This window comes from Mustela putorius, unplaced genomic scaffold (genome assembly GCF_011764305.1).
Source record: "Mustela putorius furo isolate JIRA1106 unplaced genomic scaffold, ASM1176430v1.1 tig00000640_pilon_pilon_pilon, whole genome shotgun sequence".
NCBI lineage: Eukaryota > Metazoa > Chordata > Mammalia > Carnivora > Mustelidae > Mustela > Mustela putorius.
In genome coordinates, this window is record NW_025421432.1 from 6,750,118 (window position 1) to 6,774,666 (window position 24,549).

General features: G+C 36.9%; 3 protein-coding genes across 9 annotated transcripts in view; 1 reads left to right on the forward strand and 2 right to left on the reverse strand.

Moving 5' to 3' along the window:
* The window catches only part of CUNH12orf50 (chromosome unknown C12orf50 homolog), a 34,438-nt gene extending 32,973 nt beyond the window's left edge, over positions 1-1,465 (reverse strand). For 3 of the 4 annotated variants that reach the window (XM_013054071.1, XM_045082991.1, XM_004748581.1), the window contains exon 1: positions 1,142-1,387. In XM_013054071.1, the coding sequence (XP_012909525.1) occupies positions 1,142-1,195 (54 nt within the window). In that variant the 5' untranslated portion in view covers positions 1,196-1,387. The other variant, XM_004748582.1, reaches the window with a different exon arrangement.
* Positions 1,466-4,764: 3,299 nt separating this feature from the next.
* On the forward strand, positions 4,765-16,413 carry CUNH12orf29 (chromosome unknown C12orf29 homolog). Of its 2 annotated transcripts, XR_199153.3 has the most exons (8): positions 4,765-5,021; positions 8,489-8,606; positions 11,165-11,260; positions 12,195-12,311; positions 13,603-13,800; positions 14,803-14,972; positions 15,967-16,099; positions 16,216-16,357. XR_199153.3 is itself a non-coding variant. In XM_004748573.3 (7 exons), exons 1-7 carry the CDS (start codon positions 4,932-4,934, stop codon positions 16,405-16,407), a joined length of 981 nt encoding a protein of 326 aa, XP_004748630.1. In that variant the 5' UTR covers positions 4,765-4,931; the 3' UTR covers positions 16,408-16,413. The 2 variants fall into 2 exon arrangements, 1 of the variants encoding a protein (XP_004748630.1); XM_004748573.3 differs by lacking the exon at positions 15,967-16,099 and having other exon boundaries at positions 16,216-16,413.
* A 529-nt stretch (positions 16,414-16,942) lies between these two features.
* Positions 16,943-24,549, reverse strand: part of CEP290 (centrosomal protein 290) — a 98,733-nt gene continuing 91,126 nt past the window's right edge. For all 3 annotated transcript variants that reach the window (XM_004748575.3, XM_045082968.1, XM_045082970.1), the window contains 5 exons: positions 23,260-23,401; positions 22,075-22,148; positions 21,547-21,641; positions 18,427-18,506; positions 16,943-17,323 (listed from right to left, as the gene is read on the reverse strand). In XM_004748575.3, the coding sequence (XP_004748632.1) occupies positions 17,093-17,323; positions 18,427-18,506; positions 21,547-21,641; positions 22,075-22,148; positions 23,260-23,401 (622 nt within the window). In that variant the 3' untranslated portion in view covers positions 16,943-17,092. The remainder of the gene's footprint in view (positions 17,324-18,426; positions 18,507-21,546; positions 21,642-22,074; positions 22,149-23,259; positions 23,402-24,549) is intronic.

Consider the following 24,549-nt stretch of genomic DNA (forward strand, 5'->3'; position numbering starts at 1 on the left):
ATGAAGAAGGTATTGTGGTTGCTGTTATTATTATTATGTATTCATTTATTTATTGAGAATTTACCACCTATCGATCATGGTGCGGGGTACTTGGGGATACAGCAGTAAAACAGACAAAACTCTCTGCATACATAGAATATAAATTCCATTATTATTTACATCTCTGGGTTTAATTGTAATAGGACAGGCAAATAAGTGAGCACTGTGTGTTATAGGAAACATATATAAATTATTGAACACTACATCTGAAACTAATGTGTACTGTAAGGTGGCTCACTGAAATAAAAAAAAAAAAGTGAATCAAATTCAAATGGTCAAAGAGATTGATTCCATTCAGGCTTCCTAGCAGAGATAAAATACTTTAAATCAGACACAATGTGTCTTTCATTTAGGCATGAACATGAAGCTCCAAATTTCTACATTTATTTGGTTTCGTTGAGATCCATTAATCCTAATCTCTCTCTCTCTTTTTTAAAGATTTTATTTATTTGACAGAGATCACAAGTAGGCAGAGAGGCAGGTAGAGAGAGAGAGGAAGGGAGGCAAGCCCCCGCTGAGCAGAGAGCCTGAAGCGGGGCTCAATCCCAGGACCCTGAGATCATGACCTGAGCCGAAGGCAGAGGCTTTAACCCACTGAACCACTCAGGCACTCCCCTAATCTCTTTAATATCTTTTTCTCATTTAGATTTATAAACCTGAATTCATATTTGGCTAATTTGTTTATAAAATTTCTTTTCCTTTTTCCATATTATCAAATATTTGCTGTTAGACTGTTAACGGGAAAAATTCAGCAACTGGGTTAATGAATTTCAAATAGGGAATCAATTCGATTTATTAAACTAAGTTTGATAGCTGAATTTAACTTTTTGAATTAACATGATTGGAATCATATTAACTGTAACAGTATGATGTATCATATAATGTTTCAATATGTTTGAAACTATAACATAATTTTAATTTCCTCAGACAAAGTCAGTATGTCAAAAATACATGATAAGCTTTTACTTCAGATTTTAAATATGTAAAGTATTTTTCAGTAAAAGAGTAAATTTGACTCAGCAATACAAATTATTGCCATATCCTCCTTCATTCTACTAAAAAGCTTAAGTATGTGAAGTACCGTAAATTGTATAATATTTACCTTTATGCATGTGGAATTAAAAAAGAAATAGCAGTCATTCCCAACTTCTGCCATTTTCAACTCTCTTGCTGCTAATCCAATGTTTTTTAATATAAGAATTGCAGGAATGCAAATATAAGAACTATCAGTGTGTAAGGGGGAAAAAGAATTTCTTTTCCAGTCTTTCAGGCTATCAGTAGTATTCTTTTAAAACTGACCTCCTGTCGACAGTATATTACACAATAGATAATTCTTAAAGAAACTTAAATTAGAAGATACCTTCTCTAGCTTTGCAGAAATGTTGAAAGTGGTTGCTAGTAAGCACACAAACTCAAACTTCCAGAATTTTCCTGATTGTTACCTAATCCATTGTTTGCTCATCATAAATGACCTCACACGTAACTGTAACTGTAGGCTGGCCTACCTTAGTGAATTCTGTGTAGTATTTCTCTTCCTCAATCCTAGTATATTAATCAAATAGGCTAGTAAAAATAAAATATTTTATCTTTTAATGCTCTGATTGACTTTGGGATATAAGCTAGTTAATAATTTCATAATTAAAAAGTATTAAGTATTTCACAATCTAAATCTCATTTCTATATATGGCTTGGAAACAAACTAAAATTTTCTAATCGGTAAATATACTATCTGTACTCCAAGATAATAAATAAAATTATTTAAATATGTACTCACTGCTATCCATTGAATTGGGGAAAAAAATCATTCAGTTTGTGTTATTTTAATAGGTACCTGAAAATAATTGGACTATTTATTCATCTTGTAGCTATATTCCACTCATTTTTCATCCATCATAAAAGGAGGAATAGCTTCTTCCTATAGCAGAAAGGTCCAGAGTGTCTATAAACTTTGAGAATTTGTTGAAGACAAAGTGAAGTACTCTGATTCCCAGAATGAGACATTTCAATCAGCAGTTACTGAGGTTTTTCTTCATCTTAATATCTTTACTAAAAGAACTAAAACCTGGCAGAAATTAATAAAATTGCTCATAAGAGGTGACTCAGGAGATGCCATAGAGATGACAGATTATAGTAGATCAAAATGTATTTTTAAAATGCAACGTACTTTGAATTGGAAATTAACAAGATAAAGGCATATGGATTCTCACTTTAGTTAAGTAAAACAGGCTAATTGGTAAGAACTTTCTGAATACTTTAAGGTAAAAATCTAGGAAATAAAATGAGCTAAAATTTAGAAGAGTTGTTTGCCTGTAACTGTAAATAAGAGAAAAAATAAAAAGAAATAGTATTAAAAGTAAGTGAAGAAGTAGAGAAAATTTGGCTAAACCCTTGAAAATATTGGCAAAGATATATCTATATGTATAGATATAGATATATATAAATTAAAAAACCTTAATATCTTGCCTTCTGTTTTGCCCTAACTTCTAACTCTAGAACAATAAAGTACTCATTTTAAGCACATAGGTTATGTAGAAAAACACCTCTAAGAAATATCTTTAAGTGGTCTTTGCCTCCATATAAACTCCCTCTCTGCCTGTGAGCTTTTGGCTACAGGGATTATTTCCAAATACTGTTACCAAACACCATTATTGCATGATTACATGTAACATCATGATTAAAGCCATTGTGGGAATCCCTGTTTTACATAGGGGAGAGGCTGAAAAATATGTTTTTACCTTTTGGGGTATGTTGGGAATAATTACATTCCATTTGAGACAGCAAAAAAAGGTCAAACCAAAATGCGGATTTTTTTTTTTTTTGTCTTTGCAAAGTGCAGTTTTATATATTTTGGTAGTCTTTAGTCTGCATGGAGCCTTAATTTCTCCTTTCTTTCTTTTTAAAAACAAAACTCTGTTTTCCTTTATTTTTCTCCTTCCTCCCCTCCTTTTCTTATTCACTTCTTTCCTGTCGTGAAATTCATTCTAGTCTTTCAGGAAAAGCTATGACCATTTTCATGAGGATTTTTATTCCCTGTAATGAAGAGCAGTAGGAAATTTGCCTCCACAGCTGGGAGTAGACCTGAGAATTTTAGTAAGTATTTTGGGTTGGCTGAGTAGACTCACACTGAGTGTCTTTCATCTTTGAGGCATGCTAGAATACTAGCACATTGGTCAGAGAAGAAAGTATTTCTTCCACTTTGTAATCTGATTATACAACTTTAAGTACAGGGGCTGGTAGTAACTCATTGCCAAGGCTCTTCAGGTTTATGAAAATCAAGCAAAGCTGCTGGCTGCTACCCATTAGAATCGGAGCCCCGTTTGCAGCTGTGAATTGGACCTCTGGCTCTCCCCTGACTTGGACTCCTTTGTCTCAGCCAACTGATGAAATCAAAGCACAATAGAGTGCTTCCTGAGGAATGGTTAGCCTTGCTATTACTATTCAAACAGCAAGTAGAATGTGTTAGAAGATGATCTCTTCTCAGAAATGACAGAATGTTGGACCTAGAAGATTCTATGGCAGTTTGGGAAATGGCAGTTGATAGTTGTGAGGGTTATTTGTTGTTCCCTTGAGACCCATGAAACAAGCTGCTTGCTGGGATTTCTCTGGAGGAACAGAAAATCACTGGTGCTTGATTATAAAATATTAAGTGTCTGGTCCCCATTGCTGACAACCAGTATCAGCATCAGGTATTCTTTAAAAAAAAAAAAAAAAAAAGTTTGGTTTGGTTTGGTTTTTGCCTTTTTGTGTTTTCTAGAAGATAGCAGAACAGAAAAATGAAGTGGCAAAATCTTTCTCCTCTCTGAATCTGGCAATCAAAAAACAGTGCATTTTTTTTTTTTTAAGGGACATTTATTCTTTAGAAACCCTTTTATGGGTAAGTCAGGAAAACGCTGGACTTTGTGGTGCTTGTAGGTAACACAGTTTTAGAAACGAGAGCTGGGCCTTGTCTAAGCATCTGGCGATTGTCAGAACTCCCCTGCTGAAGACTACTAGCTTCAATAAGATAGAAAGTCACTATTACTAAATATTTAATATTTTATTCGATCATTGACCATCTCATTACTTCCCCTCCAATATTCTTTTAAGCAAGAAGTCAAAACTGTTGATTGACTAGCTCTGTAGTTCACTGACTCCCAACTACTCAAACCATTTGGACTCTGCTGGAGCTCATATTTACGATAAATGAGATTCCTGTGAAAAAAATTAAGATCGAAATCCGATTTTGGATTAGTCTAAGGATAAATTTTGCACTTAGGAAAGGACATTAGAACCAGTTTCGACTATGTTATGCGGCGCAATGAGGTGCAGTCCAGACGGCATTACTATTGTGTGTGTGCGTGTGGGAGGGAGGGGTGTCCCAGGTGTTTTAATGGTAGCGTTTTCTAGCGCTCTTCCTGGGAAATCCGTTTCCGTCAGGTTTTGAGAGGTCTCTGAATATTTCTAAACTTCTACAGGAATTTATTAACGAGAACAGGCAATTCCTTTTCACCAGGGAGGTGTTAAGTCGCCACCTGAAATAATTCATTGCTTATAACTTGCTATTCTTTAATTTTCATAAATATCATCGGTTACTAAGGATGGTTAAACACACACAACCCAGAAACGGATCTCTCGTTTCACAGTCATCACACCCCGGACTAACGCTCGCGGGAGTGTAAACGGCGCCTCCTCGGCGCGCAAACTACAACTCCCAGAGGGCGCCGCGGCACGAGGCCGCTTCTGCGCATGCGCTCCCGCCCCACGCTCGGTGTGGGGGCCGTGTGCGCGGGGCCGCCTTTCTTAAGCCGGCAGTGTTCGTGGTTTGAGCGAGAGTGTGACTGTTGGGGACGCTTTCCTGGCCCGACGCTGTTTAGGAAGCGTACTCTGCGTTCGCACTGCTTGTTGGGCCCACCATGAGGCGCCTAGGTTCGGTGCAGCGGAAAATGCCGTGTGTGTTTGTGACGGAGGTGAAAGAGGAGCCCTCCACCAAAAGGGAGCATCAGGTACCGAGGAGTGCGGGGTCCGGGGAGCAGCCTCGCAGGACTTCGGGGTCGTCAGAGCGCCCTGCAGGCCGGGAGCTTTTTGCAGGTCTCGCTGGGGAGGTCTGGGGCAGGGGACGCTTGCTCCCTGAGCTCCAGGTTCTTGTACGTCTTTAGTTGCAAGGGAGGGAATCGTTGAGAGAATTTTTCTGATAAGGCGATTCAAACTTGCCGTCGCACGGAAATGAAAACCCACATCTTAAGTATTAGTCCTTTTGCTACCACGTTTTTTGGGGGAAGACCCCCCCCCCCTTAAGTATTCACATAATCAGCGCAATGCAAACTTTACTGCTTTTCAGGAGTGTGCGACCAAAGTGCAGATTTTAGAAAAACTTGGCTTTTAACAGTTCTCAGCAGGGCACCGGTGGTGTTGACCAATTAGGTCGCTGGAGATCTCACCTCCTGGATTATTGCCAGTAGTTACCTGTTCGGTACTGACTTTGGTGTCCCCACCTCTGGTGTTTGTCTCGGCACCGGGGTTTAGTCATAGAGGGACTTTGGGGAGTACTGGTGAATGATTAGTAACCTGTGTCAGGGTAATTCTCTCAGGTGTAGCAGAGTCCTTGAGAGCAGAATCCCCAGGTACTCGGTGCTTCCAACCCATCATACAAAATTCCTCCTGTGCGTCTGGCATAGGCCCCCCACCCTCTTTCCGTCATTCGCGTTGGAGGCGGCCTTGTTTTCTAGACTAGAAGACCTCTAAGGTGGAGACTCCCCTGTTACATCTAGTCCCAGTTTCTAGGACCTGATGTGCAAGTAGGTTCTGGTTATTATTTGTTGAATGAAAGAATGAACCGTGCAGTACTTTCATGCCAATTTTCCATTTACCTTGGCCCTTTTTACTTTATTTACTTCTTTAAAAATGTTTGTTTATTTATTTATTTATTTATTTATGTATTTTAGAGCGCACAGGCAGGGGCAGGGGCAGAGGGAGAGAATCTTCAAGCAGACTCCTCACTGAGCTGGAGCCCGTCTTTGGGCTGGAAACCAGCACCCATGAGATCATGACCTGAGCTGAAACCTAGAGTGGATCAGTGGACTGAGCCACCCAGGCGCCCCTCACCTTGACACTTTTTACTTTATAACATAACATTTCTAGTACCACGCAGTTACAGTTCTCAGTATTTATGTGCTGCTTACTGCACTGCCTGATTGTTCTTTCCTGCCTCCCAGAATGATCATCATCATGTTCTTTCCTGGTCTAAACCCCACAGTTACTACTACGTGTCTATAGCAGTAGTTGCCACGTAGTGGTTTTTTGTTTTGTTTTGTTTTGTTTTTGGGGTTTTTTTGTTTCTTTAGTTTTTTTTTTTTTTTAGCTGTAAGAAACCCAATAAGAAATACCGATACCCCAAATAGTGGATCATTTTAGTTGTGATTCTCAACTTTGTATGTTGGTGAGAGTGGATAGTTTGTAAAAGTACCTCCCACCAGGAAAAATAAGCCCCTGCTCAGGTCGCTCTGCATTGAAGATTTGCTTACACTATTATTTATACCACAGTATTCAAATCCTTAACTAAGTCAAGGCTTCCCATTAACCAGGCCCAGTCTATTCTTGAAGTGCCTGTTGGACCCACCATGGAGGGCCTGGGCTCAGTGCAGCAGAAAATGCTATGTGTGTGACAAGAGTTGCCTGCTCAAAGCGAAATCTGTTTCATCCTGCGAACATACTAGGCATGGCCCTGTCTTTATTTTTGCTTAGGCTTTCCAACTGTGCTTGGATTACTTCCACAATTTTTAATTTTTTCAAATCAGACTTTCGCTATGAAACTTTGATGATCTTAGTTATCCCAGTGATCTCCTCTGCCCGGAAATTGGAGGACCGTTCCGTTGATATTCACTGTTATTTTAAACACACATGCCTCGTTTTTCCAGTCGTAGTCTTTAATTAGGAGAACTTTGTGTACCCCTTGATCTCTTACAGTGTCTTTTAAACATGTTGATAGCAGAGCGTGGTACATTGGTAGAAAGTTAATTCTTATAGAGGGAATATTTGGAGCTCATCAAGAGCTCTATCGGGCAGTGGGTGGTGGGGCTGGGGAGTGTCTAGGGTGGCTCAGTTGCTTAAGTGTCTGTCTTCCATTCAGATCATCCCAGAGTCCTGGGATCAAGCTATCTGGCTCCCTGCTATGTGGGGTGTCTGTTTCTCCTTATGCCCCTCACCCCACTCTCATGCTCTCTATCTCTCTCTCAAACACAAAACTAAAAAAACAAAAAACCCTCCATGGGCAGAGTAGTCTCCCTAGGATTTCTGGTAAATTGGAATCCACAGCAGCACTGATACTAGGCCAAGACTTTGTTGCTGTACCACCATGGGTTAAACTGATATCCTCTAATACTAATTGCCGAAGTTAGTGATGAATCCCCGTCATTATTTTATCTTCAAAGTACTGAATCAGGGGCACCAGGGTAGCTCAGTGGGTCAAAGCTTCTGCCTTTGGCCTCTGTCATGATCCCAGGGTCCTGGGATCGAGCCCCACATCGAGGGTGTCTGCTCAGCAAGGAGCCTGCTTCCCCCCCTCTCTGCCTGCCTCTCTGCCTACTTGTGATCTCTCTCTGTCAAATAAATAAAGAAAATCTTAAAAAAAAAAAAAAGAAAGAAAGAAAAGAAAAAGTACCGAATCAGTAACAGAATGGTGCTAATTTCCCAAGTCTCCCTGACTCAGAAACAGAAACAGTACTTCCATGTATTAATTTTAAAACCTGTACACACCGGTATTGTGCAGTGTTTTTCACATTATTTGGGATGAGTGTTACTTCAGATAATTCACACTATAAAATGGTGGCATAAGTCTTCCTCAGAAATAAAAATAAATTACGGATAAAACATTGGTAGGAATTGTAGAAACTCTTCTCCATTCTTGATGGTCTTGGCTTCTCTTCCTAACAGCAGAAGAACCGTTAAGTCACGAGTTTACTACTGTGAAAGCTCAGAGACTCCCCATTTGTTTTTCTCCTTAACATTTATTACATTTAACATTGTATGTATGTATTATTTTGCTCCCGTTGTCTTGCTTATTAAAATGAAAGTTCCACCAAAGACAGGTACTTTTTTGTTAATCTCTATATTTTCTAGGGTCAGAGATGAGAATTAACCCATGGAAGGCATTTAGCAAGTGATTATCAAGTAAATGCTTGAACACACTGTGCTACGGAGACGGGCTGCATAGGACATGGTTCCTGTTGTCAGCTCATGGTGGATAAAGAAACAGAATAAAAATTAATGTGGGAGAACAGGTGTTGCTGTTATAGCATAGAAGGGAGGGGGGTAACTCATGAGAACTTGATGGAAGATATATTTTTTAATTGTGAAGGGTAAGCGGGAAATTGTACTTTAGAAATAGTGAAATTGAGAACATTCCAGGTGAGAGTATGGGTGAAGGCATAGAGGCTGTTTATCTGAAACCGATTTTCTTTCTCTCTTTTTTAAGTCATTTAAAGTTTTGGCAACTGAAACTCTAAGTCACAAGGCATTAGATGCAGATATATACAATGCAATTCCAACAGAAAAAGTGGATGGAACATGTTGTTATATTACTACTTACAAAGGTAAAACTGTACTACAAATATTATTTGATCACTTTACAAACTATATATATCTGAAGTAGGGCATTTATCCTCATAAGCCCTAGGCAGTCTAAATATAAGAGCAAAATGATAAAGTCCCAGTTGTTATACTTATTTATTACATCAGTGTATCTCTCTGGTGGGGGGAGGAAGGGAAGATCATTAACATTTACTTAATACTCATTAAAGGCAGGTGATAGGATAAATGTTTTATACACGTCATCTCTAATTTGCACAGTAAGCCTCTCTATTGCAGAGATAGAGCCTCAGAGCACTTAATTTGTTCAAGACCAGCTAATTAATGAATGACTAACCTGGTAATAGAACCTATGTTTGATCCTAAAATTTGCTCTGATTTCACTGATTCTGGTGCTGACTCCATAGTTTATATTACTGTTGGCAGCATCTCTAGTTTATTTCAATCTAATGCACTTTAAGAGTTAGAAACTAAAACAGAAATTGTCAGTTAAGGAAAACAAATGCATCAAAAAGAGAGAAATAATCTTTATGATTTCCTTTTACCTCTTAATTCCAGCAAGAGAAACAGAACAGTTAAATAAATGCAAATTAGACATATTCCTGGTACCATGAAATCTCTTCTGAAATGCATTTTTTTCAGTATGAATTGTGTTTAACATACACTTAACATAATTTACCATCATAACCATTTTTAAGTGTTTATTGTTGTGCTCCAGTCACCACCGTCCGTCTCCTATCACCACTTCGTCTTGTGAAATTGGAACTCAGTACCCATTAAATAATTCACCATTCCCTTGACAGCCCTTGACAACCATATTCTACTTTGTCTCTGTGACAGTTTTGGCTATTCTAGATACCTCATATATGTGGAGTCAAACAGTGTTTGTCTTTTTATGGCAAGCTTATTTCATTTAGTATAGTGTCCTCAGTGTTCTTGTTGGAGTACCTACACAGTTCCCTTCCTTTTCATGAGTAACAGTTCATTGTGTGTATAGACTCATTTTGTTTGTTGTATACACCACATAATTTTATGTCCATATCACATAGTTTTTTGTCCAAACCATTCATCCATCAGTGTGTACTTGGGACAACTTCTACCTTTTGGCTGTTGTAAACAATGCTGCTATGAGCATGATGAACAAATACCTTCTTGAGGCCCTGCTTTCAGTTCTTTTGGGTCTATATCCAGAAGATCTATATTGTTGGATCATAGCGTAATTTTATTTTTAATTTTTTGAGGAACTGTCATACTGTTTTTCCACAGCAGCTGCACGATTTACATTCCCAACAGTGCACAAGGGTTCCAGTTTTTCCACACCCTCACCAACACTTGTAATTCTGTTTGATAGTAGCCATTTTAATGGGTATAAGTGAAATGAATTTTTGTACTTACTAGTAAAAAGAACAAAAGATCCATTCAACCAGAAATAATGGAATATAATTTTAATCTGGTTCTTCATAATATTTATTGGGATAGCTAATAAGTAATACAGAATGTCTGAACCAAACTATAACCAGTAATTTAAAAATTAATATATTTGAAGAAACTAAAAGACTTTTCAGGCTTTCATGTTTATATTAAGCAGCTTAAATGTGCATCATTATGTGATCATGTATAATGGTGGCAGATAAACATGACTAGATTGCTGAAGAAAATTTTATAGGGTTCAGAATGGCAGTGCTTGCGAATCCGCAGTTTATTACAGGTAAAGGATACACAGTATTAGCAAGGGCATTAAATGTAAGGGTGTACATTGCAGCGAAGGGTCTGGGAGTCCAGGTGAAAGCGCCTGTTGTTACCTGCCTTACCCCTCTCCACTCCTCCCAGCCCCCAAGGTTCTGGCAGGACATAACTTTGTCAAATCAAGAACCACTGGTGTATGCAGGGAACACCTTGGAAACAGAATCCAAAATGGAGTGTCAACTGGGAATTTTTATATTCTGCGGGTCATGGAGATCTCTTCCTGCTAACTAACCAGTCCCAACAGCAGAGTCCGCCGAGAGTCTCACTGAGACCAGGTATAAGACTCATTAGTCTCAGTGTCATCAATAAAGAATGTGGACACACTGCCCTGAGACTTCGCAGATCCACGATTACAGATCATCTCTAATAATACTTGACCGGGGATCAGAGCCATGCAAAATAGCTCAGTCTAATTCCACATTTTTGGGAACTAACCCTTACAGCACACCATCATGTTTTCGGAAAAGTGTGACTACAATTTTCTGGGTACGTTTCCATTTAGTATAGAGGTTTCAGTTTCTCACAGATGCTCGTTGCTGATAAAATCTGGCTGTGGAATGTCCTTATGAAAGGGTCAAATATTAATTTTTCATCTCATCCTCAGCATTATCGAACCAAAGACTTGGGTCTTCTTAGAGTATCAGGTATGGCTGGGCAAGATGCATCTGTTAGAATGTGTCTTATAGGGTTGGTGTTTTTGGGGAAGATGACCCTGTTATTTATTGAAAAAACTTTATACTGAAATGTCTTTCAAGATAAGTTTTATTGTTTGCCTCTTAAACTTTTCTTTTCCCTATTATTATTAATATTATTTTAGGTCAGCCATACCTTTGGGCTCGGCTAGATAGAAAACCTAACAAATTAGCTGAGAAGAGATTTAAAAATTTTCTACATTCAAAACAAAACTCAAAAGGTTAGTGGGCTTTTTTTTTTTTTTCTTTTTAGCTTTTTATGATTTAAATAACCTGCAATTTTTGGCTTATTTCTTGCTCTGGTAGTATTTTTATACGTTATATCCTTCTTAAAATTTAAGTACTTAGGGGAAGGAAGAAAATTATAATTGAGTATCTTTGTATGTAAAAGAATATTCTTGAAAAAGATTTTGAATCATTTTCCTAACATTTTTGTAACTCATTAGAGTATGTTGATTTTATTAAAACGTACAAATCACTACATATATACTGTATTGAGCAACACATTTTGGTTTTGTTGCCTAAGAGACAAATATGTAATTTTATAAATCAGGCACAAAAATGTCAAAGGATTATCAGTATGTTTAATTAAACATTAAAATTCTTCTAATATAATCAGATATATACATTAATCACTGTATCCACTCATTCATATATGTATTTATAGGTTTATGTTTATAGTGCATTAAAAATTCATCATAAATCTACACATATTAGAACATTGGCTACCTTAGACTTTTATCCACTACAGAGTGGTGGATTCAGAGTTGAAAAATAGTTTTTAAAGATTTATTTATTTATTGGACAGAGAAAGTGTTGAGCACAAGCAGGGGGGCAGCATGCACAGGGAAAATGAGAAGCAGGCTCCTCACTGAGCAGAGCACCTGATGTGGAGTTCAGTCCTAGGACCCTGTGATCACGACCTGAGCCAAAGGGAGGTGCTTAACTGAAGGAACCACCTAGGCTCCCCCAAATTGAAAAATTTAAAGTGCTAGTGACCTAACCCTGAGAAGTGCAGTTACATCATGGTGATAATGCAGAATGATTATATAAGACCTGATATTATGGGGTTTATTAGCTCTTCCCACTTTGAATTTGTTCAACTTCTCTATTTTTTAAAGTATCACCACATTTAAAATTACTTAACTCTTTTAGAATTTTTTTGGAATGTTGAGGAGGACTTCAAACCTGTTCCAGAGTGCTGGATACCAGCGAAAGAAATAGAACAATTAAACGGGAATCCGATGCCTGATGAAAATGGACACATTCCTGGTATCATGAAAACTTTTCTAAAATGCATAAGTAGTTGTTCTGGGAATGGGGAGATTTTTGCAGAAGTGTGCTGAGTAGAAAGATACCCCAAAATAAGGTTCAGTTCAGCAGGTGTGTATCTTGAGTACCTATAATATGCAGAGTAGTCTTAGGTTCTAGTAATACAAAATGAAGATTAGAATCTTATCCCCCATGATCTTTTAGACACTAGGGGAAATCCATCAATATTGGTATGATTTAAGAACTAAAAGGAAAGTATACAAAGGGTATAGTCAGAGAAAAGAGGAAGAATTCTTGTCAGCCTGTGGTAGTTAGAAGAAGCTTCTAAGCAGAGAGGACATCTGTACCGAAGCATAAGAGCCAGGAAGTTAGCTGGCAAGGAAGAGGGAAGGTCAGCTTAGGCAAACTTGCCTGAAGAGGAGCAAAATGGAGTTGTGGGAATTTTATGTGACATTTCTCCGTGGCTGGAAAGTTTAGGGTGTATGACATTGGAGGACATTAATAAAACTTGATGCTGGAGAGGTGGAATGGGCTCAGATCTTGAAGGAGTTTATATTCCATTTAGAGGAGTTTTAAGTTCATCCTGAAGATGATTATTAAACAGGGGTACAGCAGAATTTAAAATTTTGAAGCAAGATTATGATAAAAGTGTGGTGGGTTTCCCTGGAGACTAATGGACTAGAAAGAAGGTTCTTACAGTTACCTGAGTGAGTACTGAAGGTCAAAGATGTGACCAAAGATGGTCACAATGGCATGTGTCCTAGTTTTTGTTTGTTGATAAAGAATTGTTCACATGAGGGAGCCTTTCTGGTAACATAAGTTAGGGGAGGAATAGCAATAACCTTCAGTACATGTGGAATTAATACATTGTTCAGCAAATATTGCAACAGTACAATAAATTGTAGAACACTTACTGCATAGGTCTATTGTCCCTGAAACTGGAGAGATGGTAGAGAGAAACCTTTAAAGAAAAAAGAAAAAGAAAAGAAAAAAAAAATCTTAGTGCTGTGTTTTAGAATGGCATTTGGTTCTTACTGAAAATTTTCTAGAAAGGAATACTGAATATTCTGTAGTGAATGATTCCTCAATAGAGTAAAAAGTAAAAATAACCTTATGATTAAAAGAATGATTAGGATTAAAAAAGTAAAACTGCTAATACTTCCACTGATTAAAAAAGTTATCTGTGTGATTAACATCCAGAAAACATGGAAAATCTATAGCAAAATTAAAATTGCTTCAAGTCTCAATCCAAAGAAAAGCAGTGTCCTGACACTTTTTCCTTTACATGTAGGTTGGGTACCAGTGGAGAAAAACAACAAGCAGTATTGCTGGCATTCCTCTGTAGTTAATTATGAATTTGAAGTTGCCCTGGTACTGAAGCATCATCCTGATGATCCTGGGCTTCTGGAAATTAGTGCAGTGCCACTCTCAGATCTCCTGGAACAAACACTAGAGCTTATAGGAACAAATATTAATGGAAACCCGTATGGTGAGTGAAGCCTTTTTCCTGCTCAGTTATAGTAACTGTCATTTATAAAGAGAACTTCCTAGGCTTAACTTAAAACACATACACTAAAGAAATGACTAATTTGAGTTAAACAGCTTCCTAGAATTATAGCCATTGCTATTTATGTCCATGGAGAAATTTATGCAGGACTCAAACCATTTTATTAACCCAAAAAGTTGATTTTAGCCTCTCATTCTTTCACATAATAACACTATAAAACTGTATGAAAGGGAAATATTCAAGTGTAACTTTTTGTTATTAAAATTTAGGTGAAATGAGTTGAATGAAAATCCTGTTTTTTTCATGGCTAGGTATTTAGTTTAGCATTAACAGCTAAGAGTAAATTAAGTAGAGAATTGACCATGAATCGAGTATCAAAATCTGTACTACAGTGAACAGAGTGCAAGTCCAGAGGGCACTGTGGAAAACACTGTTGATAAGAAATGGTGACAGACCCAAGGACATTAAAGCTGCAGTAGCAAAGTCCTATATAGGGATCAGAAGCAGACTGGCAGTTGGAAAGAAGACAGTAATTATACAAGTTATCAGAGGTACAGAATGGCTGTTTGGCAAATACTGTGAATGATATAGTTGAACTGGGCTAGTGGTATAGATCAGGGGTTGGCAGACTTTCACTGTACAAGTCCAGAAGTAAATATTTAGGTTTTGTAGGCTGTAAACAGTACTTAAAAGAATGGGTATAGCTGTGTTCCATTGAAACTACAAAAACAGGCATCTGGTTGGATTTAGCCCACAGGTTCTAGTTTGCTGACCCTTGGTACACATTATATGAAGTTGAAATTTATATTTAATGGGGTAAGGTGGCAGTTTCGAATGACATCACCACTTAGGAAACCAGCTAAGTTTTTTGGTAAGTTAATTGGTAAATGTCTTCAAAGGCTTTTTTTTTTTTTTTTTTTTTTAAAGTAAATTTTCTCGGTTTTTGGAACTTTTGTATGGCTAATGGAAATTTTTAACATTTAGGGTTAGGAAGCAAGAAGCATCCATTACATCTTCTTATACCACATGGGGCATTTCAGATCAGAAATCTACCTTCCTTGAAGCACAATGACCTATTATCCTGGTTTGAAGGTTGCAGAGAGGGTAAAATTGAAGGAATAGTGTGGCATTGCAACGATGGCTGTTTAATCAAGGTAATGACAGAAAATAGCTTGTGGTATCATATTGTCTTCCTAAAAGGAGGTAGAGGTGGCACCAGAATATTCTCTCTAGATTGCAGAAATTCTGATGTGTCGTGAAGAAATTTAATTTCCTCATCTTAAAGGCCACCATTCTTTATAGAATAGTGTTTCCCAATGTGTATTCATTCTCTGGGGCACTGATTTTCCAAATGTACTTCAGAATTAAACTGATGAAAATGTTTGGAAAGCTCTGTATATTACATACTCCCTTCTTGGAAATTAATGTTGCAAATGAATGCCCTCTGAGATAATCTGTACCAGCTTATTTTAACCCAGCATTCCCCAAACTTACCTGACTATAGAATTTAGGTTAAAAGTGCCAAGGTAGCAGTTAATATTCACCAAATGAATTTTTAGACTTTGTGCCCTGTCACTTGGACTATTTGATTTCTCACAGATTTCTGAAATTAGTGATGTTCAGAACTGGACCTTAAGTCATATCAACTCCCAGCAGTTCAAAAACGGAGATGCCATTTTTAACCCCTCTCTCCTTTACTTCATAGATAAAATTTTTTAAGGATTCTGATCTGTTGAATCTATACTTTTTCCAAACCAGCTGGCAGTTAATTTTCATTTTAATTGTAGCCAAGATTCATGCTTGACCTGTTTATCGCCCTCCTAAATGTTCTCTTTCAGTGTTATCCTTATTCTGTCCATTCTTCATAGTAAGTTAAAATGTTACTTTGTTGCATAAAAGTGCTTAGTGACTTTAAGAATATTCATGATCTGACCCTTGCTTCACTTTCTAGAATGGCTATATACCCCTATCTGCCAAATATACCCACACTGTATATGTTCTAACCATCAAAAAGCACCATTCTGACAACGTGATATTTAGAATGCCTCCCACTCATATTTTTTAATTGGCTAGCTTCTGTACTCAGCAACAGACTCTATTCATTAAATTTTTATGGAGCCCCTGAATATGTTCCTGGCATGTTTCCAGGTGCTGGAAATACAGAGTCAACAAAACAATGTCTCTGCCTTCATGAAGCTCACATTCTAATGGGGAAGATAGACAATAACAAGTAAATATGTAATATGTCAGGAGGAGAACAGCTATGAAAACAAGAAAAAGGGTAAGATAAAGTGGAGCCTTAAATAATGCTTGGCAGATGGTAGGCATTCAAAATACATATTTATAAGTGAATGAAGGTCAAAAAGTCTAAAGCTGATACCTTTTTTCTCTCTTCAGGTTCACCGCCATCATCTTGGTTTATGCTGGCCAATTCCAGAGACTTACATGAATTCAAAACCAGTTATTATCAACATGAGCCTGAACAAGTATGACCATGGCTTTGATACCAAGTGTTTGTTTAGTCTTTTTTCAAAAATAGATAATCAGAAATTTGGTAGACTGAAAGATATAATACTTGATATAAACTAGAAATGCAGTTAAGAACCAGCTTTATTGTTATCTTTAAATCTTGAAAATTCAGCCATATAAGGTAGGTAAAAAAAATCTCAAGGTTCCATGTCTAATAGAGAGTATATCTTCTAGCATTTGAAGAAACGAATTTCTCAGTTTCAAAGGTCTATTCAAAATTTTATTTAGAACCAGCAAATGAATTTAAGCCACTACTGCATTAAAAATGTAGTGATAAGCTCCTTACCTTAAATGCAGCAATTAAACCAACAATTCTGGATCATCAACTTTAAATAGTTCAAGATGAATTTATTCTGACACTTAACAAAACTTATGGCTATAACCTCATACCTGTTTATATACATGTACACATATATAAAACTAGAGTCTTAACACATATATAAATAAGTATATTTATAAACCCCAACTTTAAATGTTAAAGTTATTGAAGTTCACCCCTATACTCTTTAAAAAACTTAAATATTATGTATACAGAAATTCATCAGAGCTTATTCTATCTACTCCTACCTTACGCTAAAAGTCATCAAAAATATACTTAAAATTTCATATAACTTTATTTACTAAAACTTCAATTTAATAAAGTACAGGGTATGAAGAAGGAAATTATGTAGGTCAGAGATCTGTGTGATTTCCAGATGGAGTTTTGACTTATAAATAGTTAAATAAAATTACAGGTATGGGTAGTTTAATAAATGGGAAGATCAGCAGGACTTTCCTCTTCATCTTCAAACTGTTCAGAATCAGCAATAGGACTAGTTAACTCAACTCCACATTGTTCAGAAAGTTTTTTTAACTTCTCTTCTAACAGAATATTTTTCTTCACTTCTTCTTTATAATTATACTTGAGATCTTCAATTTCCTCAAAAAATGAAGGATCAAAGTTTTCCAGTTCTTTTTTCAGCTTTTTTATTTCCTCCTAATAGAAACATAATATCTTTGAAAGGTATGTAGGAATATAATATATTCTTTAGATTTGAAATAAAGAGACTCAATTACAAACACAAAATCCAAAGTAACCTGAATAATCTAATATACTTATATACTATATAGGCAGAAGTATGTTTTTAGAATTTTGCAAATAAGGTTTCCTTGTACAGCATAAATAACTAACTTGTTCACTAACAAATTAGGTTATCCCGTAAGTTATGTCCTACTTTTTGACTAAAATTTATCAGTTCTTAAATGGAGATGGCATTTAATCTTTCTCCAAAAGTATATCAGATATTCTCATTGAGGTAATCAAAAAGACTTGGCCAATCACAACATAGGTTATTTTGGTTAAGATTCTTTGGTTTAGGGTTCATTTGTTTTCTTCACACACACTTATTTTTTATATTTAGAATTAGGGAAACTCTAGGAGTTATACCTGGCGAAGAGACATCTGGTGAAGAGACAATTTGAACTTTAGAATAGTTAATTCTAGTTAATTCTTCAGCTTATGCTCTTTTATTCTGTTTATAGATTCCTTAAGAGATAAAAGCATGGCAGATATCTCTCTTTAATAAAGGGAGCTATTCCTGAAAAGAATTTCAAAAGGAAATAAAAGGGGGTGCCTGGGTGGCTCAGTGGGCTAAAGCCTCTGCCTTTGGCTCAGGTCATGATCCCAGGGTTGTGGGATCGAGCCCACATCGGGCTCTCTGCTCAGCAGGGAGCCTGCTTCCTCCTCTCTCTGTCTACTTGTGATCTCTGTCAAATAAATAAATAAAATCTTAAAAAAAAAAAAAAAGGAAATAAAAGATACTTTTCCCAGTATGACCCAAAACTTATATTAAAATAATGAGCCATATTTGTTGAGAATCAAAAAATAAACGTCTCTTTAATCCTATTTGTTTGGTCTCAGTATTTTTGTAGCTCTTGTTTAATATTTTTAACACAGATGTATATAATGAATTCTATAGTATCAAGGTCAAATGTATACCCAGGAATTTTTTAGGATACATACTTAAAACTCAAGGGTGGTGTTCATAGAAGTTGCCTTTAACACAAAGCATTTATAATATGATAGTTAGATAAAATTACCTTCAGATGCTGCTTTTCTAAATCTGAAGTTTTGAGCTGTGTCTCTAAATCCTTTACCTTTTCCTTGAGTTGGTCAGGATCTTCCAAAAAAGTTACAAAAATCAGATTCTGCTTTCCCCCACTCTGACAAAGGGTTTATTTTAGAGAGTAAGTAGAAAACTAAGAAACTGAGCCTAGAAAATACGTATTTTATAGCTGAAAGACTACCTCTATCTGAAATCTCTATCCCGTATTGTAATTCCATAGCAGACCAAGAGAAAAGGCATGTACTGCGTATCAGAAGTATAGAATCGGGTTAATTTTTTACATGGAAGAAATTATTTTCAGAGAAAAATAAAAGGACAACAAAAGAATAAGTAGACTGTTAGGTAAGTGGCTACAACCATAGCTGGCTAAGTGTTCCTGGTCCCCAGCAGTACTGGCTGTTCATGTAGGTCAGTACACCTTTACTGTGTAATTACTACCTGAAATAAATGCCAGACAGGGTGGATAAAACAAAGATGAATAAACCCTAATACTATGGTCAGGCAACCCTGAGTTACACACAGCACAAAGGCTTTAATTTACTGGATCCTTAACTAACCCCCCTTTGGAGTTAACATCTCTCTAATTTTATAAGAATCAATGAATAAATGAGATTTTTTAATTTAATTGTCATCTTTGCTAGAAACATTTTCTTTAAATTAAGCAACATATAATGTGTCCTGTCATATTTTGTAGCCACTGAAAGGTAAAAGTTAGAAATAATGCTAAAGTTTGAGAAAATAATAGGCAGCAAGACACATTTTGATGAGTGAGACAGGAAGGTTTCTATTCTATTAAGGTTCCCTTGATATGGTTCCCTAATTAGAAGTTGGAGACAAGAAATATTTTCCTCATCCTTTTCCTTTAGAATAGTCACCAGAACCTATCTTTCTTTGGAAAGCAGAGCAAAATCATATTTTTCAAAACTTCCCCTCACCTTTGTAGAAAGTGCTAATGATTTTTTATAAATTCGGTTCTTAACCACTAATGCTATGTTGAGTTGATTGTCTTAATCAAAGGGATGCTATATGTTACACAGATTAGTAAAAAATAGTGCAGTAAAAGTGATTATTATGTATTGCACTTTCTGAAAGTTAGCTTAATGGTATCTGATTGCATGATCAAAATGGCAAATTCTGTTTCAAAAGATTCTACCAATCTTTCTACCAATTCAATTCTACTGAACAACCTTCGACTATTTCATACAGCTTTTTCAATATTCTGCCAGTCTTGTTGGTACTTTATTTAAATAGTGCTTTAGAATTGCCAAGACAGTCTGGTTTGATTTTGAACCTTAACAGTCTTTGATAGGTATCCTTAGTCTCCTTGAAATAGATGAGGAATACAGGGTTCTGAAATTCCCTCTCAGAAAACTGAGACTTAGGAAGAAAGTACTTGCCGAATATCAACAGCATCAACAGGTCTTTGGGAATGTGCTAGTCTGGTACCCTGAGCTGGCTGCTGTAAGAGATACTGTTGAGAGATTTACATGACTGTTTTAGTCACCAGGAGGTAGGTAAGGCAGTTTCCGTGGTCAAAAGCAGGGACCAGGGAGGGGCTTTGGAGTTCCAGAGACTGAGGTTTCATCCTGCCTCTCTCACTTTCTAGCTGTTGTGACCGAGTTACTTAATCTCTTTAAGGTGAAGATCATAGGTAAAATGGAGACAGTAGTACCCACCAGTGTTTTAATGGTTAATTACAAAATGCTGGGGTGGTGGTCGGGGGAATACCATAAAATGCTTGTAAAGCACTTAGCACAGTGTCTGGTACAACTCATACATGATAGCTTTAATACAAAGTAGCAACGAGAATACATCCTAGGATACTGAGAAAGGTATATGAAATAATCAAAGATTGTTCAAGTATGAGTTGATACAGTCCTTTGGAACAGAATTTGTTATATCCATCACACTATCAGATATATATAACAAATGATTCTTGTTAACAGTGATGTTCTCAAAAGTCGACACGAACAATGGATTTGTGAATACTGAACCATTCATTGGGAAAACATGTACCTATACACATACTCATATCTCCACACACAGTGTAATTTTAAATCCTGGCAACAACTCATCCTGGTAGATTCTATCCTTTGATGAAAGAGAAAACAAAGTTCAGTAGTGTCAAGTGACTCGCCCGAGGACCCGCTCATAAATGTCAAAGTTGGGATTTAAACCCAGTCCAACTGGCCTCAGAACCAGAGCTTCTTGCCCTGTGCTGCACTGCCCCGTCCTGTTTACATCCTCCGGTCATCTGTATGAGAGGCTGAAAGCCTCACTTTTTTGGATCTCATCTGGAAAAAGGTGAATCAGAACTTAAATTTTTCACTGCTGTTGTATCTGCAAAAGCACCAGGAGTACTGGTTTTGGGGTTTTAGGTAAATTTTAGTGAGTGGTTGAATTCACAAATACAGACTGAAAATAATGAGCATCAGCTGTTAATTAAGTGTGTATGTAATTCATGTATATGTATACATATGCATACATATGCACATAGCAATAGAGTGATTAATCACTTCTGAATGAAAGGGAGAGGATTAGACTGTTTTACTTTGTAAAAGGGAAAAAGAGAGTAGGCGAGTTTACTATATGTAGTTTTTAAGTTAATAATAAGAGGATGGGGGTACCCGGATGGCTCAGTCGGCTAAGCATCTGACTTTTTAGCTCAGGTCATGATCCCAGATTCCTAGGATCGTGCCCCTGCAACAGGCTCCCCACTCAGCAGGGAGACTCTCTCTCTCTGCCCTTTCTCCTGCTCATGCTCTCTTTCTCTGTCTCTCAAATAAAATAAAATCTGAAAAGATAATGTCCAGAGGTCTTAAAAGGGCCTATACTTAGAAACTGGAAACCACAGACCTAGTTTTCTTTGCTTAGCCCTGTATCATGATTAAATGTAACACCCATATGAACATAAAAAGAAAAATACTTGAGTATTATAAACAACTCTGTTTTATGAAGGAAAGAGCTCTGGAAACATGCTATCAAGGATCTGAGTATATAGGAAGACAATCATCAGACATCTGAATAAATAAAAAAGGCAAACCCTAATTCAAAAACAGGTTAGCTAACATGCTAGAAGAATAAAATACTTTACCAGATACAGTGCTTTCAGCTCCACTTTGGTCTTTGTTAACTTCTAACTGATGGATTAATTCTGCTTTTTCTTTTTCCAGCTGACTATTAGCTAATCTAGAACACAATGATTATGTGTTAAAACAACAAAAAACAGACATTGCTTCACAAAATATATGGTTATATCTTATGAACTTTGTAAATGTCTTAGAACTTGCTGATAATCTATAAAGGTAAACATTTATTCATTTACTCCCACTGTTACAATGCTACCATTCTCAAACTGAGATCAGAGAATGAAAATTCTTCATGCTTCTTAAAAGCCTGACCAGAAAGTTTTAAGTTAAAAGCTTGAGGCCTATATTAGGATCTTGTTTACCCATTTCTCATTATCTGCTATGTAAGAGAGTAATTGGGATTAAAAGGATGAAATAAGACTGATAAGCTTGTTAGGCCACAAGATTAAAAAATCCTAATCTCTAGATGTAGCAAACTTGGTTATATTAAATTCTTTTTTTTTTAAAGATAGCCTTATAAACAGACAATGTACCTTAGAACTTGAAGCTCCCGCTGAAGGCTTTGCTCTGTCTCAGCACCTTCAGGAACATGTTTGAGAATCTCAATCTTTGGGCACAATGAAAAGTTAGAAGATAAAGTCAGACATGGAAATATGTTTTATAAAGATGCATATTTTTAGTAAAGCATATTAAAAGTTGGGTTTTCAAAAGCATGTAAAATATGAGTACATATCTGTCATGTTCTATTCACTATTCATTCCGTAATTACTGAGTGCCGCATGCAGGCATTGTCCTAGGCACAGGGAATATAGTGATGGCAAAATCCCTCCCGGCATGTTCCTACGGTCCTTATGTATTTGGAGGAGGGGTGCAGGTGAGGGAAGACAAAGACCAATAGTAAGCTTGTGATGGAATAACAGTGCCAGATGAAAGGAAGGGCTATCAAGAAAAATAACTCAGGCTAAGAGGCTGGAGAGTCATGGAAGGTGGTATGGGTTAAGGAAGGTCTGTTTAAGCAGAGACACAGTGAGGCAATGAGCTATGAGAATATTTGGGTGGAAAGTATTCTAGACAAGGGAAATAAGTCCAAGATCTTAAAGCTTGAATGAGTTTGGCCTATTCAAAGGACTGAAAGAACACTGATGTGATTAGAACACTGTGAATGAGGGGAAAGTCTAAGGATGAGGCTAGAAAGGAAACCAGATGCCAGACCATGTAGGTCCTCACAGGTTATGAAAAGTACTTGAGAATTTTATTCTGGGGTAATGAGGAACCACTGGAACACTGATGCTGCTGTGCTATTTCTTTCTTTTTTTTTTTTTTTAAATGCTTAGAAGGGTGACTCAGCAGCTATGTGGAGAATACATTCAGGGACAGGAAGAAGGTAAAATAAGGCAAGCGTGGAAGCAGGGAGACCAGTTAGGAAATCACTGCAACAGTTCAGGTGTGAGAGAATAGCTTAGACTAGGCTGAGATGGTGTGGGCGGTGCTGAAACATCATCATATTTGGGATATATATTGGAAATATAGATATGAAGTGATTTAATAAAGACAATAGGGTAAGAAAGATAAAAGAATTGATAATCTAAAGGTTTGGGCTTAAACAAATGGTTGAATGGTGGTACCATTCACTTTGATGGGCCGTTTAGGGGAGGAATTATCAAGTGTTCACTTTTATTTACATAAGACAATGCCAAGGGTGGCTTGAAATTACTTGCCTGTTGCTCAAGGTCTTCCGTGTATTTCTTAGCTTTCTGTTCCCTCTCTGTTGCTTGTCTTACAAGCTGTTTAAGATCAGTAAGGCTTTGGGTTTTTTTGGCAATATCAGTCTCCAGTTCTTTCAACTTGGTTTCATACATTCTAAAAGTGAAGGGAAAAAAATAGTATAAACATGGAAAGTAATTTCTCTCATTGATTTAAAAGCCAATTCAAATTATTGCACTAAAAATAACAGACTATCTTACACTGTTTCTTCTAGTCAACTCTAGTCAAATTCTAATCAAATCTAGTCCATTTCTACATATTTAAGTAGCATTAGGTGACAAGGGGTAAGTATCCCTAATTAAAATAGAAGATTTAGGTGTTACCAAGGTTATAAAGAAGGATGGAGCCTGAATTTGCCACTGTCAAAAAGCTTAAATTTAATATCTTTTTCAGTCACAAAACAAAACAAAAAACAATGTGATTCATCCATGAGAATATAAAATTCTGTATTATTGGGTACTCTTATGTATTTAAAGATCACAAATTAATGTATTTCATATATACATCATGTATACACACACAGAAGCATAACAAAAAAAGGACACTATTGGGAGAAGAAAAAAATGTGGGGGCACCTGTGTGGCTCAGTGGGTTAAAGCCTCTGCCTCTGGCTCAGGTCATGATCCCAGGGTCCTGGGATTGAGCCCCAGATCGGGCTCTCTGCTCAGTGGGGAGCCTGCTTCCCCTCTCTCTCTGTCTGCCTCTCTGCCTACTTGTGATCTCGCTTTCTCTCTGTCAAATAAATAAATAAAATCTTTTTAAAAAATGTGCGAAAGCACGGGTAAAAAACATCGCATATGGCATAAAAATCTGAAGAGATTTGTAACCTTTAAAGAAATGACCAATAGTTGAAAAAAAAAACCCAAAACCCCAGACTGGAAAAGAAATTTTTAAAACATGGTCAAAATTTTATAAGCAAATCATTCTACCTTAAAGGGAGACAATGCTTATAATATGCAAACTTGGGATGCCTGGGTGGCTCAGTTGGTTAAGCAGCTGCCTTTGGCTCAGGTCATGATCCCAGCATCCTGGGATCGAGTCCCACATCAGGCTCCTTGCTCAGGTAGACATCAAAGTTCCAAGCAGACAAGAGACCCCTTTTCCCTGGTATTAGCACATATCATTTCATTTCTCCCTCTGCCTCTGCCTGCCATTCTGTCTGCCTGTGCTCGCTCTCTCCCCCTCTCTCTCTGATAAATAAATAAAATCTTTAAAAAAAATAAAAATAAAAAAAAATAATATGC